The 13,990-nt window shown below is 45.4% G+C and overlaps 1 protein-coding gene across 2 annotated transcripts in view; it reads right to left on the minus strand.

Annotated features, from left to right (window-relative positions):
* dnajc7 (DnaJ (Hsp40) homolog, subfamily C, member 7) overlaps window positions 1–11,480 on the minus strand; it is a 52,221-nt gene extending 40,741 nt beyond the window's left edge. The window contains exon 1 of one of the 2 annotated variants that reach the window (XM_070864307.1): window positions 11,363–11,480. In XM_070864307.1, the coding sequence (XP_070720408.1) occupies window positions 11,363–11,439 (77 nt within the window). In that variant the 5' untranslated portion in view covers window positions 11,440–11,480. The remainder of the gene's footprint in view (window positions 1–11,362) is intronic. The other variant, XM_070864308.1, reaches the window with a different exon arrangement.
* Window positions 11,481–13,990: the final 2,510 nt, after the last annotated feature.

A 13,990-nucleotide genomic window follows, 5' to 3' on the forward strand; every position in this document is an offset into this window, starting at 1 on the left:
AGCAAGGACCCAGAAGAGATGCAGCTTTGGTTGGATACAGATTCAACGGCATTTTGACTTTATTAGCATGCCATCAACTGCTGACACACGAGTCTCCTGTAGTCAATAGCACTAAGATAAAGATGCTAATCTCCCAGGATTTAGCAGCAGCATGGATATTCAAGGGTCTTGCTTTCTGCTATTAGCACGTGACCCCCCCGCCCCCCCCCCCCCCCCCGATTGTGCCATTCACTGCATTGGCATGTTTGAGTCATAACGTAACATTGCATGACTGGAAAGCACTGCATAGGTTCAGCTTTTGTCCCCAGGTCCACAATTTGGAATTGAGAAGAATTGTTCTCTTGCAGACCTGCTGGAGGCTAAAAGTGAAGATCCCGACCTCTGTGAATAGAGGCCATCTTAGTATTGCTTTCCCACAGCCGATTAAGCTTTCCATCACATGTCCCACAAATGCATGTTGTTGTTAATCAGTAGCTTCCCATCTCAGTTTCCATTTCCAACATCCATCTGTGAAGTGCCTTGAGACGTTTCTTTACATTAAAGGCCCTATACAAATTTAAGTGGTTGTGGTTAAATCTCCCACTACTCTGTTTCAATCCTACCTCGAAACAACACTTCCTACTGCACTCTCTCAAACTGCTAATTTAGTATTAACTACAGCTGAATTTTCAGAAAGTTTATATACTTTAGGTGGAAAATGACTGGAGTGTCAGCCTTGGCTCAGTGGTCAGAAGGTTGCAGGTTCAAACCTCACTCAAGGACTTGAACATATCCAGTGCAGTACTGAGAAAGATTCCATCGCACCTTTCGAAGGAGAGCAAGGGAGCTTCCCTCAGTGTTCTGATTTAATGCTCAAACACCACCAGCAAATCAGATTATTGTGTCATTTAACTCATTGCTGTTTGTGGGACCTTGTTGTGTGCAAATTGGCTGCTGCATTTCCCTGCAATACAACTGTGATGACACTTCAAAAGTAATTTTTTGCTGTGAAGTATTTTGGAATGTCCTGAGGTCGTGAAAGATGCAATATAAAGCAAGTTTGTTCTTTCTATCTGAGAGACTTTCATTCCATCAGTCTCCAAGGTCCTGGAGGTAAAAGACATATAAACATAATCGGAAACTGGTATCTTAACAAATGACCCATACTATCTACAATATATTAAGTTTGCTGTATATGTCGCGCAATTCTTATTTGGACAGCCCAATTCTGTGACACACAGTTACGCCTGCAGCGGCACACTTCTACCATGAGATTACATCGGATATACGGCATAGAAACAGGCCATTCGGCCCAACCAGTCCATGCCGCCATTTATGCTCCACTCAAGCCAAGATGGGGCTTCACAGATTCCAGAACCCCATATCTATACCTACAGCATCACTAATGTACTCCGAGAGAAATTCACTTTGTCCTGACTTTCCATGGCCACAGTCACGGGAAAGCCACTAGTCGGGTAATGAACTTGTGCATGTGTACTGTTTATCAAGGTCCTAATTTGACTTGGAAGTTTTCTCGTAAATCACTACTCATTTTGGACTCTACCCTCTAAGGTGTGGCAACAGTTATTCGCAGTGAGCATATCATTACAACGTTACTGCTTACAATGGCAAATTTCAACCTCGTTGGCTGTTTCCCTTGTCCCCTGCCACCCTGTATACTGTAGAATCTGCCTGCTACAATCAGCAGTGGGTGGTTCCATTGCTGTTACAGAAAACCCACGCTCAGTGCTTCACTAGAAGAATTTAATGTGATCAGCTCATGGTAAATAACTACCACAGACATCAGTTGCTATCAATTCTGCATTCAGTTTGACATCAGCAAGCCAAACTGAGAGAATAAGTGAAATGAATGATAATTCTATGATGACAGTGCATTCCAAAAATAACGTCAATTTGGGTCTGCAAATTTTCAAAATCATAGTGTTTAAAAACAAAGCATCAGCTTCAGTAACTGTTGCTCAACCAGAGCGTGATTACATCCAGCAGTTCTATCGTGTTACATCTAACATAGATTTACAGCACAGAAATAGGCCATTCGGCCCAAATAGTTTTATGCTCGACACCAGCTTCCCCCTACCTACATCCAACCCAATCAGCATTACCCTCTACTCCCTTCTCTCTTACCTACTTATCAAGCTTCCCTTTAAATGTCTTTATGCTAGTCGCCACAATCACTCCACGTGGAAGCAGGTAACACTCTGGGCAAAGACGTTTCTGCTGAATTCCCTATTAGATGAATTAGTGACTATCTTACATTCATGTCCCCCAGTTCTGGACTCCTCTAGTAGAAACATATTTTCTACGTCCACCCCACACCAAACCGCTTCATAATCCCAACGACTGCCATTAGGTCATCGCTCGGCATTCACTTTTCTAGAGAAAGTAGCCCCAGCCATTCAGCCCCCCCACGATAGTTATAATCTCTCAGTTCTGGTATTAGCCCTTTTGCACCTATTGATATTTTGCATCCATTTGTTGCCTATTAATTGATTTGTGGAAAATCAGTAAGTAGAGCATCCACAGTACAGCTCAAGTACTATGCAGATGGTCTGAATGTAAATTTAGATCTGAACATCGTTTTTTAAAGATTGATTCAGAGTTCAAGCTTCATTTTGTCATAAACCTGAGGAATTTGACTTCAGTGATCCAGAACTGCAGCTCCCAAAAGCCTGACCTTAAACATGACTCGGTTTTCTCCACAGGCTGCACACCATGAAGCAGATTTCCCTGTTACTGCACCTGGACGTATTGCATGTAGAAAAATCAGGTGGGGAGGAGCACTCGTCCATAAGCCAATACCATATGAAACATACAAACGCAGCATTCTTCTGAAAGCCTTTAACCACATAGCAAGCACATTACAGCTGTTGATAAAATTATTCTCAACACAACAAACTATTAATTTTATCACTGTACTATATTGATATTACCACCTTCTTTTGCAAGTTATGGTAGCAGAAGCCACGGATCAAGCCCCAGAGTGTTACCTGCTTCCACATGGAGTGGTTGTGGCGACTAGCATAAAGACATTTAAAGGGAAGCTTGATAAGTAGGTAAGAGAGAAGGGAGTAGAGGGTAATGCTGATTGGGTTGGATGTAGGTGAGGGGAGGCTGGTGTCGAGCATAAACCAGTTGGGCCGAATGGCCTATTTCTGTGCTGTAAATCTATGTTAGATAAGAGATTACAGGTTGAACGTCCCTTATCCGCCACTCTTGGGTCCTGGCCTGTGCCGGATAAGGGATTTTGCCGGACGAGGGGAGGTCACGTTAAATTGGATGGTACAGGTACTGAGCAAGGGGATATTGGGGCTGGCTGGCTTGGGGCTGGGAGTATGGCAGAGATCGTTGGGGGGGGGGGGGGGGGGGGGCGGGGCGTGGATCACGGGGTCAGGTCAGCGATTGCTGGAGTCGGCAGCGAGGAAGGACTTCAAATTTGTCCACGTCGGAGCGGACAGGAATGGTGCCGAATAAGGGAGTCCCGGATAAGGGAGGTTCAATCTGTAATCTAACTGAGAGAATCAGTGCAAGAAACCAAAGCTCAAATGGTTTATAACTCATTTGAACCCATTGACGATTACTGCCCAGCATCCTTTTTTAACCTACAAATTTTTGTCTTATTTTTTCAGAGATTATATCATATTCTAAGTAGTGGAAGCATTATATACCCTTTGAAAAATCATCTATAACTTTAGCCAGAATCACCCAAAGATAGATGTTTTATACATTTAATATTTCATCAAACATTTGCTGTGAAACAGCCCACGGCAGACAGGGAAAAACATGCCTGTGTGAGGGGAGGTTACAGAAAAACAGGAGCAGCAGCCACTTCTCAATCCCTTCCAGCTCACAAAGCATCCCTGGTGTGAACGTGGGAGTTTCATAAACAGGCAGGTACGCAAACTCAAATACAGCCATGACCTGACTGACATGGTCTACACAACGTGAGCAGCTGTAGCAAATCCCAAGCTTTTTGGCTCAGAATACGCTCAGAAAATTTCACACACTCGTTTTATACTTAACTGAAAATGTCATGTTAACATTGGCAATGCACCAGATGTATTTCTCTCCTGAGCCACACAAGCGGGAAGGTCTAAGTTATGCTCCACTGCCTGCACCGTAGCTGATCTCAGCCAGGGGAGTGCGCAGGATGCCACAATTAGATGTGTCAGGGGAAAAGCAGCCAGGGTTCCCAATATTGAATGTTGTCAAGTGACCCTTGGTAGAAGTGTGCATATGTGGTTATTGGGTGAGGAAGGGATCAGGCTGGCCTACACTGCCCTTATAGATTAAGAGTCTGCCAACATTCACTATCTACAAAAGATACTGAGTTCTGGTAGACTCTTCACATGAAGAATAGACATAGAAACATAGAAAATAGGTGCAGGAGTAGGCCATTCGGTCCTTCTAGCCTGCACCACCATTCAATGAGTTCATGGCTGAACATGCAACTTCAGTACCCCGTTCCTGCTTTCTCGCCATACCCCTTGATCCCCCTAGTAGTAAGGACTTCATCTAACTCCTTTTTGAATATATTTAGTGAATTGGCCTCAACAACTTTCTGTGGTAGAGAATTCCACAGGTTCACCACTCTCTGGGTGAAGAAGTTTCTCCTCATCTCGGTCCTAAATGGCTTACCTCTTTTAGAATGGTCTTTTAGATGTTAAACTGAGGCCCGTCTGCTCTCAGATGGATGTAAAAGATCGCATGGCACTATTTCGAAGAGCAGGGGGGGGTGGTCATAATTTATCCCTCAACCAAAATCACTAAAAAGAGACGATCTGGTAATTTATCTCAATGTTGTATAGGGGAGCTGCTGTGCGAAATTTGGTTTGTGCACTTCCCTACCTCCATTCATTCATTGGCGGTCCCTCAAAATGAGAATGACTTGCTTCCATGCCAAAAAAAGGATGAGTTCACAGGTGTTTCAAATGAAGGACCCAAACTACATCCTCAAGGGTGGAAGATGCCTGTGCGTGGATTTTTTTAACGGGTGGTGGCCGTTGCACACCAGCCACCACACGGGCTTGACAGAGCTAGGACTTGGTCCAGTGGCAAGGGTTACCCAAGACGCCTGGAGATTAGCTCTGCTGCACAGACCTAGTGCGCACACGTATCGCAGTGCTTCCCTACATTACAACAGTGACTACACTTCAAAAGTACCTCATTAGCTGTAAAGCACTTTAGGACATCCTGAGGTCGTGAAGAGTGCTGCAGACATCCAAGTTCTTTCTTTGCAGCTGGGCTGCCAGTTCCTGTGGAATTGTTTTTTATGAGGATAGAAATGATCCTTTTTCAGTAACACCCTAACAAGCATTACTAAAAATGGACAATTTCTCCCTTCAAAAAAAACATCATTTTCTTCCTTTATTCATAATTGCCCCCAATATGCGCACTAATCACAGCATGGAAATAGTGGTAAGTTCAGGCACCAGACCACATACCGCCCACTGCTCCTTGGTGATCCAACATGCCATTCAAACATAAAATTGAATGCAGACTTTAAAAAAATTAAGTTTTGGTCAGATTTGTGTTGGCATCAACATTTGTGTTGCGAAGATACCCCCAACCCCACAACTGCCAAAGAAACCCCTTTTGCTTGGGCAGAATTCCACAGCAACTAGCTGCACTCGCTTGGTCAGCCACCCATTCAGATGCGAGTTTGAACAGTGGGTATCAAAAGGCTATTTGGCTGCTAAAAGCATCACGACAGAGTTTGATCTTGTCCTCACCTGGTAAGGTAACTTCACACGCTTGCCAGCAAGGGAGATTAAACAATAATCAGGAGTGGAAACTCTAGCGGTTTCTTCCCCTCACTCATCCTGGCTCAGACGAGCAAATAAAATGAAACCAGGATCAAACCTGGGTACTTCCTGGACTGAATGACCCAGCTCCACACTGGGCTTCCCAACCAAGGCATCAGGAGCACTCCAGAATAAATACCCTGAGCATGAAATCCATGTGTCGCCCTTTATCACCAGAGCAAGGTGGATTGCATTTGCAGAAAAAAATATTGGTACTCCACAGGATAATGATTACCAAGATAAAATTTTTATGTCACATATTAAGCAACTTCAGGCCCTTATCTAGAAGAATGAGTATTACATAAATTAAAAGTGCAACAATGAGGCATTCATCTGACATCTTAAAATCAGGATCTTAAAGTATTGACAGAATTCAGATAAAGCTCCTTTATATACGAGCTTAATGTTTAGATATGAACTTCTCGGCAACTACCCATTTTCTCCTCAGGCTTTTCAAGGAATGATGGGATTGAATTTATTTCTCTCTGTTCAAACTCTCCTCCATATAAACCCCCTGTAGACGTCCATTTTGATAGCATAATTCAGTGACATAGAAAGGGTTTCCCAGACCTCCATAAGGTTGTGTGTGAGATGGAATTATTTAATGAACTGAGGCCAGAGTCTGTAGGTAAAGCCCTGTATACACCTGTCTCTAACTGCAGGCATGGCGCTCCTGTACGCAGGTCACTTTTCACACCTGTGTACAGCGCTGCTCGCCGAAGGGTTTTGAAGTAATTTGTGAAAAACTAATTTCACTGGTTGGTGAATTGGAAACCAGAGAGATAAATTGAAGATCACCACCAAAAGAAAGGAGAGCTTAGGAGATTTTTTAAAAATAACACTGAGGGTTGTTAGGGCATGTAATACGCTACATGAAACAGGGGTGCAGAGAATCCATAATGGTCTTCTTAAAAAAAAGGATAAAAATTTGAAGAAACAAACACTTAACAGGTACTGGGAAAGGGAGAATGGGATGAAGTGGATAGCTCTTTCAGAGAGCCAAGACAGGTGAGGTGGGCCAAATGTCCTCTTTCCGTGCCAGAGCAAGAGTGCTCGCCGAAGATTGACCAACTTAACCCGACAACAACTTGTATTTATATAGTGCCTTTAACATAGCAAAACATCCCATGGCGCTTCACAGGAATGTTATAAGATAAAACAATTTGACACCAAGGAGAAATTAGGGCAAGTGACCAAATGCTTGGTCAAAGATGTAGGTTTTATGGAGTGTCTTATAGGAGGAAAGAGAGGTAGAGGTGGAAAACATAGAAACATAGAAACATAGAAAATAGGTGCAGGAGCAGGCCATTCAGCCCTTCTAGCCTGCACCGCCATTCAATGAGTTCATGGCTGAACATGAAACTTCAGTACCCCCTTCCTGCTTTCTCGCCATAACCCTTGATCCCCCGAGTAGTAAGGACTTCATCTAACTCCCTTTTGAATATATTTAGTGAATTGGCCTCAACTACTTTCTGTGGTAGAGAATTCCACAGGTTCACCACTCTCTGGGTGAAGAAGTTTCTCCTCATCTCGGTCCTAAATGGCTTACCCCTTATCCTCAGACTGTGACCCCTGGTTCTGGACCTCCCCAACATTGGGAACATTCTTTCTGCATCTAACCTGTCTAAACCCGTCAGAATTTTAAACGTTTCTATGAGGTCCCCTCTCATTCTTCTGAACTCCAGTGAATACAAGCCCAATTGATCCAATCTTTCTTGATAGGTCAGTCCCGCCATCCCGGGAATCAGTCTGGTGAACCTTCGCTGCACTCCCTCAATAGCAAGAATGTCCTTCCTCAAGTTAGGAGACCAAAACTGTACACAATACTCCAGGTGTGGCCTCACCAAGGCCCTGTACAACTGTAGCAACACCTCCCTGCCCCTGTATTCAAATCCCCTCGCTATGAAGGCCAACATGCCATTTGCTTTCTTAACCGCCTGCTGTACCTGCATGCCAACCTTCAATGACTGATGTACCATGACACCCAGGTCTCGTTGCACCTTCCCTTTTCCTAATCTGTCACCATTCAGATAATAGTCTGTCTCTCTGTTTTTACCACCAAAGTGGATAACCTCACATTTATCCACATTATACTTCATCTGCCATGCATTTGCCCACTCACCTAACCTATCCAAGTCACTCTGCAGCCTAATAGCATCCTCCTCGCAGCTCACACTGCCACCCAACTTAGTATCATCCGCAAATTTGGAGATACTGCATTTAATCCCCTCGTCTAAATCATTAATGTACAATGTAAACAGCTGGGGCCCCAGCACAGAACCTTGCGGCACTCCACTAGTCACTGCCTGCCATTCTGAAGGTTTAGGCAGAGAATTCCAGAGCTTGAGGCCTAGACAACAGAAGGCACCAATGGTTGAGCGATTATAATCAGGGATGCTCAAGAGAGAAGAATTACAGGAGTACAGATATCTCGGAGGGTTGTGGAGCTGGAGGTGTTATAAGAAAGGGTGGGTCAAGGTCAGGGAGGGATTTGAAAACAAGGATGAGAATTTTGAAATCGAGGCGTTGCTTAACCGGAAGCCAATGTAGGTCAGCAAGTGCAGGAGTGATGGGTGAACGGGACTTGGTGCAAGTTAGGATACGGGCAGCCGGGTTTTGGATGACCTCACAAGAACATGGCTGATCTGATCTTGGCCTCAACTCCACTTCCCTGCTCTCTCCCATAACCCTTGACTCCCTTATCTCTCAAAAATCCATCTATCTCCACCTTAAATATATTCAATGACTTTGCCTCCACAGCTCTCTGGGGTAGAGAACTCCAAAGACTCACGACCCTAAGAAATTCCTCCTCATTTCCATTTTAAATGGGCGACCCCTTATTCCGAGGCTATGCCCCCAGTTCTAATTTCCCTGAGAGAAAATATCCTTTCCGCATCTACCCTGTCAAGCCCACTCAGAATCTTATACGCTTCAATAAGATCACACCTCAGTCTTCTAAACTCCAAAGGGTATAGGCTCAACCTTTCTTCATATGACAACCTCTGCACTGCCTCCAATGCAAGTAAATCCTTCCTTAAATAAGGAGACCAATACTGTACACAGTACTCCAGGTGTGGTCTCCAACAGTTGTAGCAGGACTTCCTTACTTTTATACTCCATCCCTTTTGCAATAAAGGCCAACATTCCATTTGCTTTCCGAATTATCTACTGTACCTGCATGCTAACTTTTTTTTTTGAGTTTCATGTACAGGGACTGCCACATCCCTGTGTACTGGAGCATTTTGTAATCTCTCCCCATTTAAATAATAATTTGCTTTTTTAAACCCTCAAGTTTATGTAGGGTAGAACGTGGGAGGCCAACCAGGAATGCATTGGAATAGTCAAGTCTAGAGATGACAAAGGCATGAATGAGGGTTTCAGCAGCTAATGAGCTGAGGCAAGTGCAGAGACAGGTGATGTTAGAGGTGGAAATAGACGGTCTTAGTTATGCCGCGGATATGTGGTCGGAAGCTCATTTCGGGTCAAATATGTCACCAAGGTTACGAACAGTCTGGTTCATTCTCAGACACAGATGTCAACTCGAGCTACTTGTTGATAATGATGTCCTCCACTAGATGTATGCGGGAGAAAATGAATTTCACAGAATCAGAGCAGTCCCAAAGGGTCCCGATGTACCCCAGAGAAGAGAGATATAGCAGAACAGATCAAAATGCTAACTACATTGGATTTAATACAATTGTCACTTGTGAAATAGCAAATAGAATAATCACAAAATGTTCAACACAGTAATCGCCATTAAATCCCCAATCCCTCTGGCTAGCTCTCTCATATATTCTTTTCACAATTTCAGAATCATCACTCATCAAAAGGCAAGTATGTCATAATGTGTACAGTTCTAAGAAAATGGATCAGGAGTATAAATGTACGCCACATTTTTTAACATCCTACATTGTGATCAACATTCATGGTTTAATAAACGTTTACTTAAATTTGGAACAAGTTTCTTTTTGAAGAGTGGAATAAAAGAAACACTTAAAGGATAATCAATAGTCAGTGGTTAAAAGGAACATAGGAACTGGAGTAGGCCTCAAGCCTGTTTCAGCATTCAATTAGATCATGGCTGATCTGGATCTTAACTCCATCTACCCATGTTGATTCTGCAATCCTTAATACCCTTGCCTAACAAAAATCTAAGAATCTCAGTTTTGGAATTTTCAATTAACCCAATTTTCAATTTGGGGGGGGGGGGGGGGCGGTGGTAAGAAGGGGATTTCCCATACTTTGTGAACAAGTGCTTTCTGATATCACCCCTGAATGACCGAGTTCGAATGCCCCCTTATTCTGGACTTCCTCGTCAAAGGAAATAGTTTATCTCTATCTACCCTATCTAATCCTTTAATCATCTTAAACACCGCTATTACATCATCCCTTAATCTTCGAAATTCAACGGACTGGTTTTACAATTCCAATACTTGTCCAACAATAATTTTAGGCGGAAGATTCTGGTGCCACATTCAGACTACAATTATAAGAAGCCTTCCCCACCAAACAAATAATATTTAAGTGACAGGACCAAGGAATTTATGAATCTCCAAGCGGATACAACAGACATATTTTGGGAGACTGGCAATATCTAAAAGGAGGCAGGCGAGAACTTTTATAGGACCAGAAAGAATTCCTCAATACAACGAGTAATCTCTGGACACTGCACTGCCTGCACCACATGCACTTGATTGAGCAAATCAATGTTTGATAAATACAGAACCATTTTGGAATTAAAGATAGCACCTTGGGTAAAGAAACACTGAGCTCCAGGGGGGGGGATACAGATGACATATTATATGAGTATTGCAGGAGCCCTAAGTGGAAGGTTCTAGTCTTTCAGGGGGACTCCGTTTCCTTCTCGATTACGAATCCCCACGTGGGTATTGACAGCATTAGAATCCTGCACAAAACGCAGCGCTTAAAATATTACAAGTTGTAAAGGCCGAGTGATTTACCAGTGAGACTCCCAAACAAACAGTAAACACATAAATCACAATTAAATGCAGCAGTGGGACCCCCAGACATGGGAATAACACAAACAAAGGGCAGTTGCAGCACCAAGGTTTAAAAATAGCCAATTGTTTCCAGTAATCCAGAGAAAATGTTTACATTCCAAAATATATTTTGTGGGTTTCTTTTTATTTTAAAAAAATAAAATGAATCACTCAGAGGATTTGGCCCCGGGCCCCAGGGGGGGGGGAGTTTAAGCCGGTCTCGTTGCTGAGGGTTTGGGGCCCAAATTGTGGCTTCGGCCTCGGCCTTGCGTGCCAGCAGCTGCCGCGCTTCTCTTCGGACTGGAGCCGGCGGCTCGGGCGGCGGAGCCTAACCGCCTGCTCCGGGCCCGCATCCCGTCTCCGGGGCTCGGGCCGGGGCCGGAGCAGGAGCCCCGAAGCTGGCAGCGTTTGTACTCGAGGCCGAGGCTCCGAGCCGGTTGCCGCTTTTATTTGTTGCCTTGGCTGAGGTCCCCCTCGGCCTGGGTTTTCTCTCTCCCCCCCCCCGCGCCCGCCCCGCTGTGGGTGGGGGTTTCCGGCAGTCCCGCTCCTCCCGCCCGGTACCTCTCCGTGTCCGCCGCCGCCTCCCCCGCTGACCCGGGCTCCGGAGCCATCGCCACATCGCAGTCACCGGCCGCCATTTCCCCGCACCTGCAGCCCGGCGCCGGCTTCCGGAACAAGGAGCCCGCCGCTCGGGAGGCGGGGCAAGAGGCTCCCTGCGCCCGCCGCACCGAGCAACTCCCGCAGCTGGCACCGCGACAGCTGGCACCGCCACATTGCCTGGCACCAGCATTGCCAGCATTGCCCATGCCTGGTACCCTGCTGGTGATTAACCTGCCTGGCACCAGCATTGCCCATGCCTGGTACCCTGCTGGTGATTAACCTGCCTGGCACCAGCACTGCCAGCATAGCCCATGCCTGGTACCCTGCTGATGATTAACCTGCCTGGTTCTGCCACGACCACCAGCATTACCCATACCTGGTACCCTGCTGGTGATTAACCTGCCTGGCACCAGCACTGCCAGCATTGCCCATGCCTGGTACCCTGCTGATGATTAACCTGCCTGGTTCTGCCACCACCAACATTGCCCATGCCCGGTCCTCAGCATAGGCAGTCCCTCGGAATCGAGGAAGACTTGCTTCCACTCTAAAAATGAGTCCTTAGGTGGCTGAACAGTCCAATACGAAAGCTACAGTCCCTGCCACAGGTGGGGCAGACAGTCGTTGAGGGAAGGGGTGGGTGGGACTGGTTTGCCGCACGCTCTTTCCATTGCCTGCGCTTGTTTTCTGCACGCTCTCAGCAATGAGACTCGAGGTGCTCAGCGCCCTCCCGGATGCACTTCCTTCACTTAGGGTGGTCTTTGGCCAGGGACTCCCAGGTGTCAGTGGGGATGTTGCACTTTATCAGGGTATCTTTGAGGGTGTCCTTGTAACGTTTTCTCTGCCCACCTTTGGCTCATTTGCCGTGAAGGAGTTCCGAGTAGAGCGCTTGCTTTGGGAGCCTTGTGTCTGGTATGCGGACAATGTGGCCTGCCCAACGGAGCTGATCAAGTGTGGTCAGTGCTCCAATGCTGGAAATGTTGGCCTGATCGAGGACGCTAACTTTGATGGGTCTGTCCTCCCAGGGGATTTATAGGATCTTGCGGAGACATTGTTGGTGGTATTTCTCCAGTGACTTGAGGTGTCTACTGTACAGGCCATGCCTGCTACCCTGCTAGTGATTAACCACCAGCAGCATAGACACCATTGGCATGGGCACCAGCATGATGAATACGTGGCTTGAGCAGTGGTGCAGTAGGGAGGGATTCAAATTCCTGGGGCATTGGAACCGGTTCTGGGGGAGGTGGGACCAGTACAAACCGGACGGTTTGCACCTGGGCAGGACCGGAACCAATGTCCTAGGGGGAGTGTTTGCTAGTGCTGTTTGGGAGGAGTTAAACTAATATGGCAGGGGGATGGGAACCTATGCAGGGAGACAGAGGGAAATAAAACGGAGACAGAAGCAAAAGATAGAAAGGAGAATAGTAAAAGTGGAGGGCAGAGAAACCCAAGGCAAAAAACAAAAAGGGCCACTTTACAGCAAAATTCTAAAGGGTCAAAGTGTGTTAAAAAGACAAGCCTGAAGGCTCTGTGCCTCAATGCAAGGAGTATTCGGAATAAGGTGGACGAATTAACTGCGCAGATAGCAGTTAACGGATACGATGTAATTGGCATCACGGAAACATGGCTCCATGGTGACCAAGGCTGGGAACTCAACATGCAAGGGTATTCAGCGTTTAGGAAGGATAGACAGAAAGGAAAAGGAGGTGGGGTGGCGTTGCTGGTTAAAGAGGAAATTAATGCAATAGTAAGAAAGGACATTAGCTTGGATGATGTGGAATCGGTATGGGTGGAGCTACGGAATACCAAAGAGCAGAAAACGCTTGTGGGAGTTGTGTACAGACCACCGAATAGTAGTAGTGAGGTTGGGGACAGCATCAAACAAGAAATAAGGGATGTGTGCAATAAAGGTACAGCAGTCATCATGGGCGACTTTAATCTACATATTGATTGGGCTAACCTAACTGGTAGCAATGTGGTGGAGGAGGATTTCCTGGAGTGTATTAGGGATGGTTTTCTAGACCAATATGTCGAGGAACCAACCAGAGAGCTGGCCATTCTAGACTGGGTGATGTGTAATGAGAAGGGACTAATTAGTAATCTTGTTGTGCGAGGCCCCTTCGGGAAGAGTGACCATAATATGGTAAAATTCTTTATTAAGATGGAGATTGACAAAGTTAATTCAGAAACTAGGGTCCTGAACTTAAGGAAAGTTAATTTTGACGGTATGAGGCGTGAATTGGCTAGATTAGATTGGCAAATGATACTTAAAGGGTTGACGGTGGATAGGCAATGGCAAACCTTTAAAGATCATATGGATGAACTTCAACAATTGTACATCCCTGTCTGGAACAGTAACTCGATAGAAATTGTCCAAATTCATTTCAATTATCATCCCTAGAATCAGCAAGAGACAGCGAGAGAGAGAGATCCTCACGTATGGAGAGACCGAATTCTGTGACCATCAAGTTAATCTCCAACTCTGTCTCCTTGCAATGTTCCTAAGTGCCCTTTCCTTGCAGTATTTGGAAGCTTTATAATCAATATCAGTGTTTTTTTTTAATACAGTTTGAGAAAGAAACTATAACCACA

The sequence above is a fragment of the Pristiophorus japonicus genome, chromosome 21 (assembly GCF_044704955.1).
Source record: "Pristiophorus japonicus isolate sPriJap1 chromosome 21, sPriJap1.hap1, whole genome shotgun sequence".
Taxonomy (NCBI): Eukaryota; Metazoa; Chordata; class Chondrichthyes; family Pristiophoridae; genus Pristiophorus; species Pristiophorus japonicus.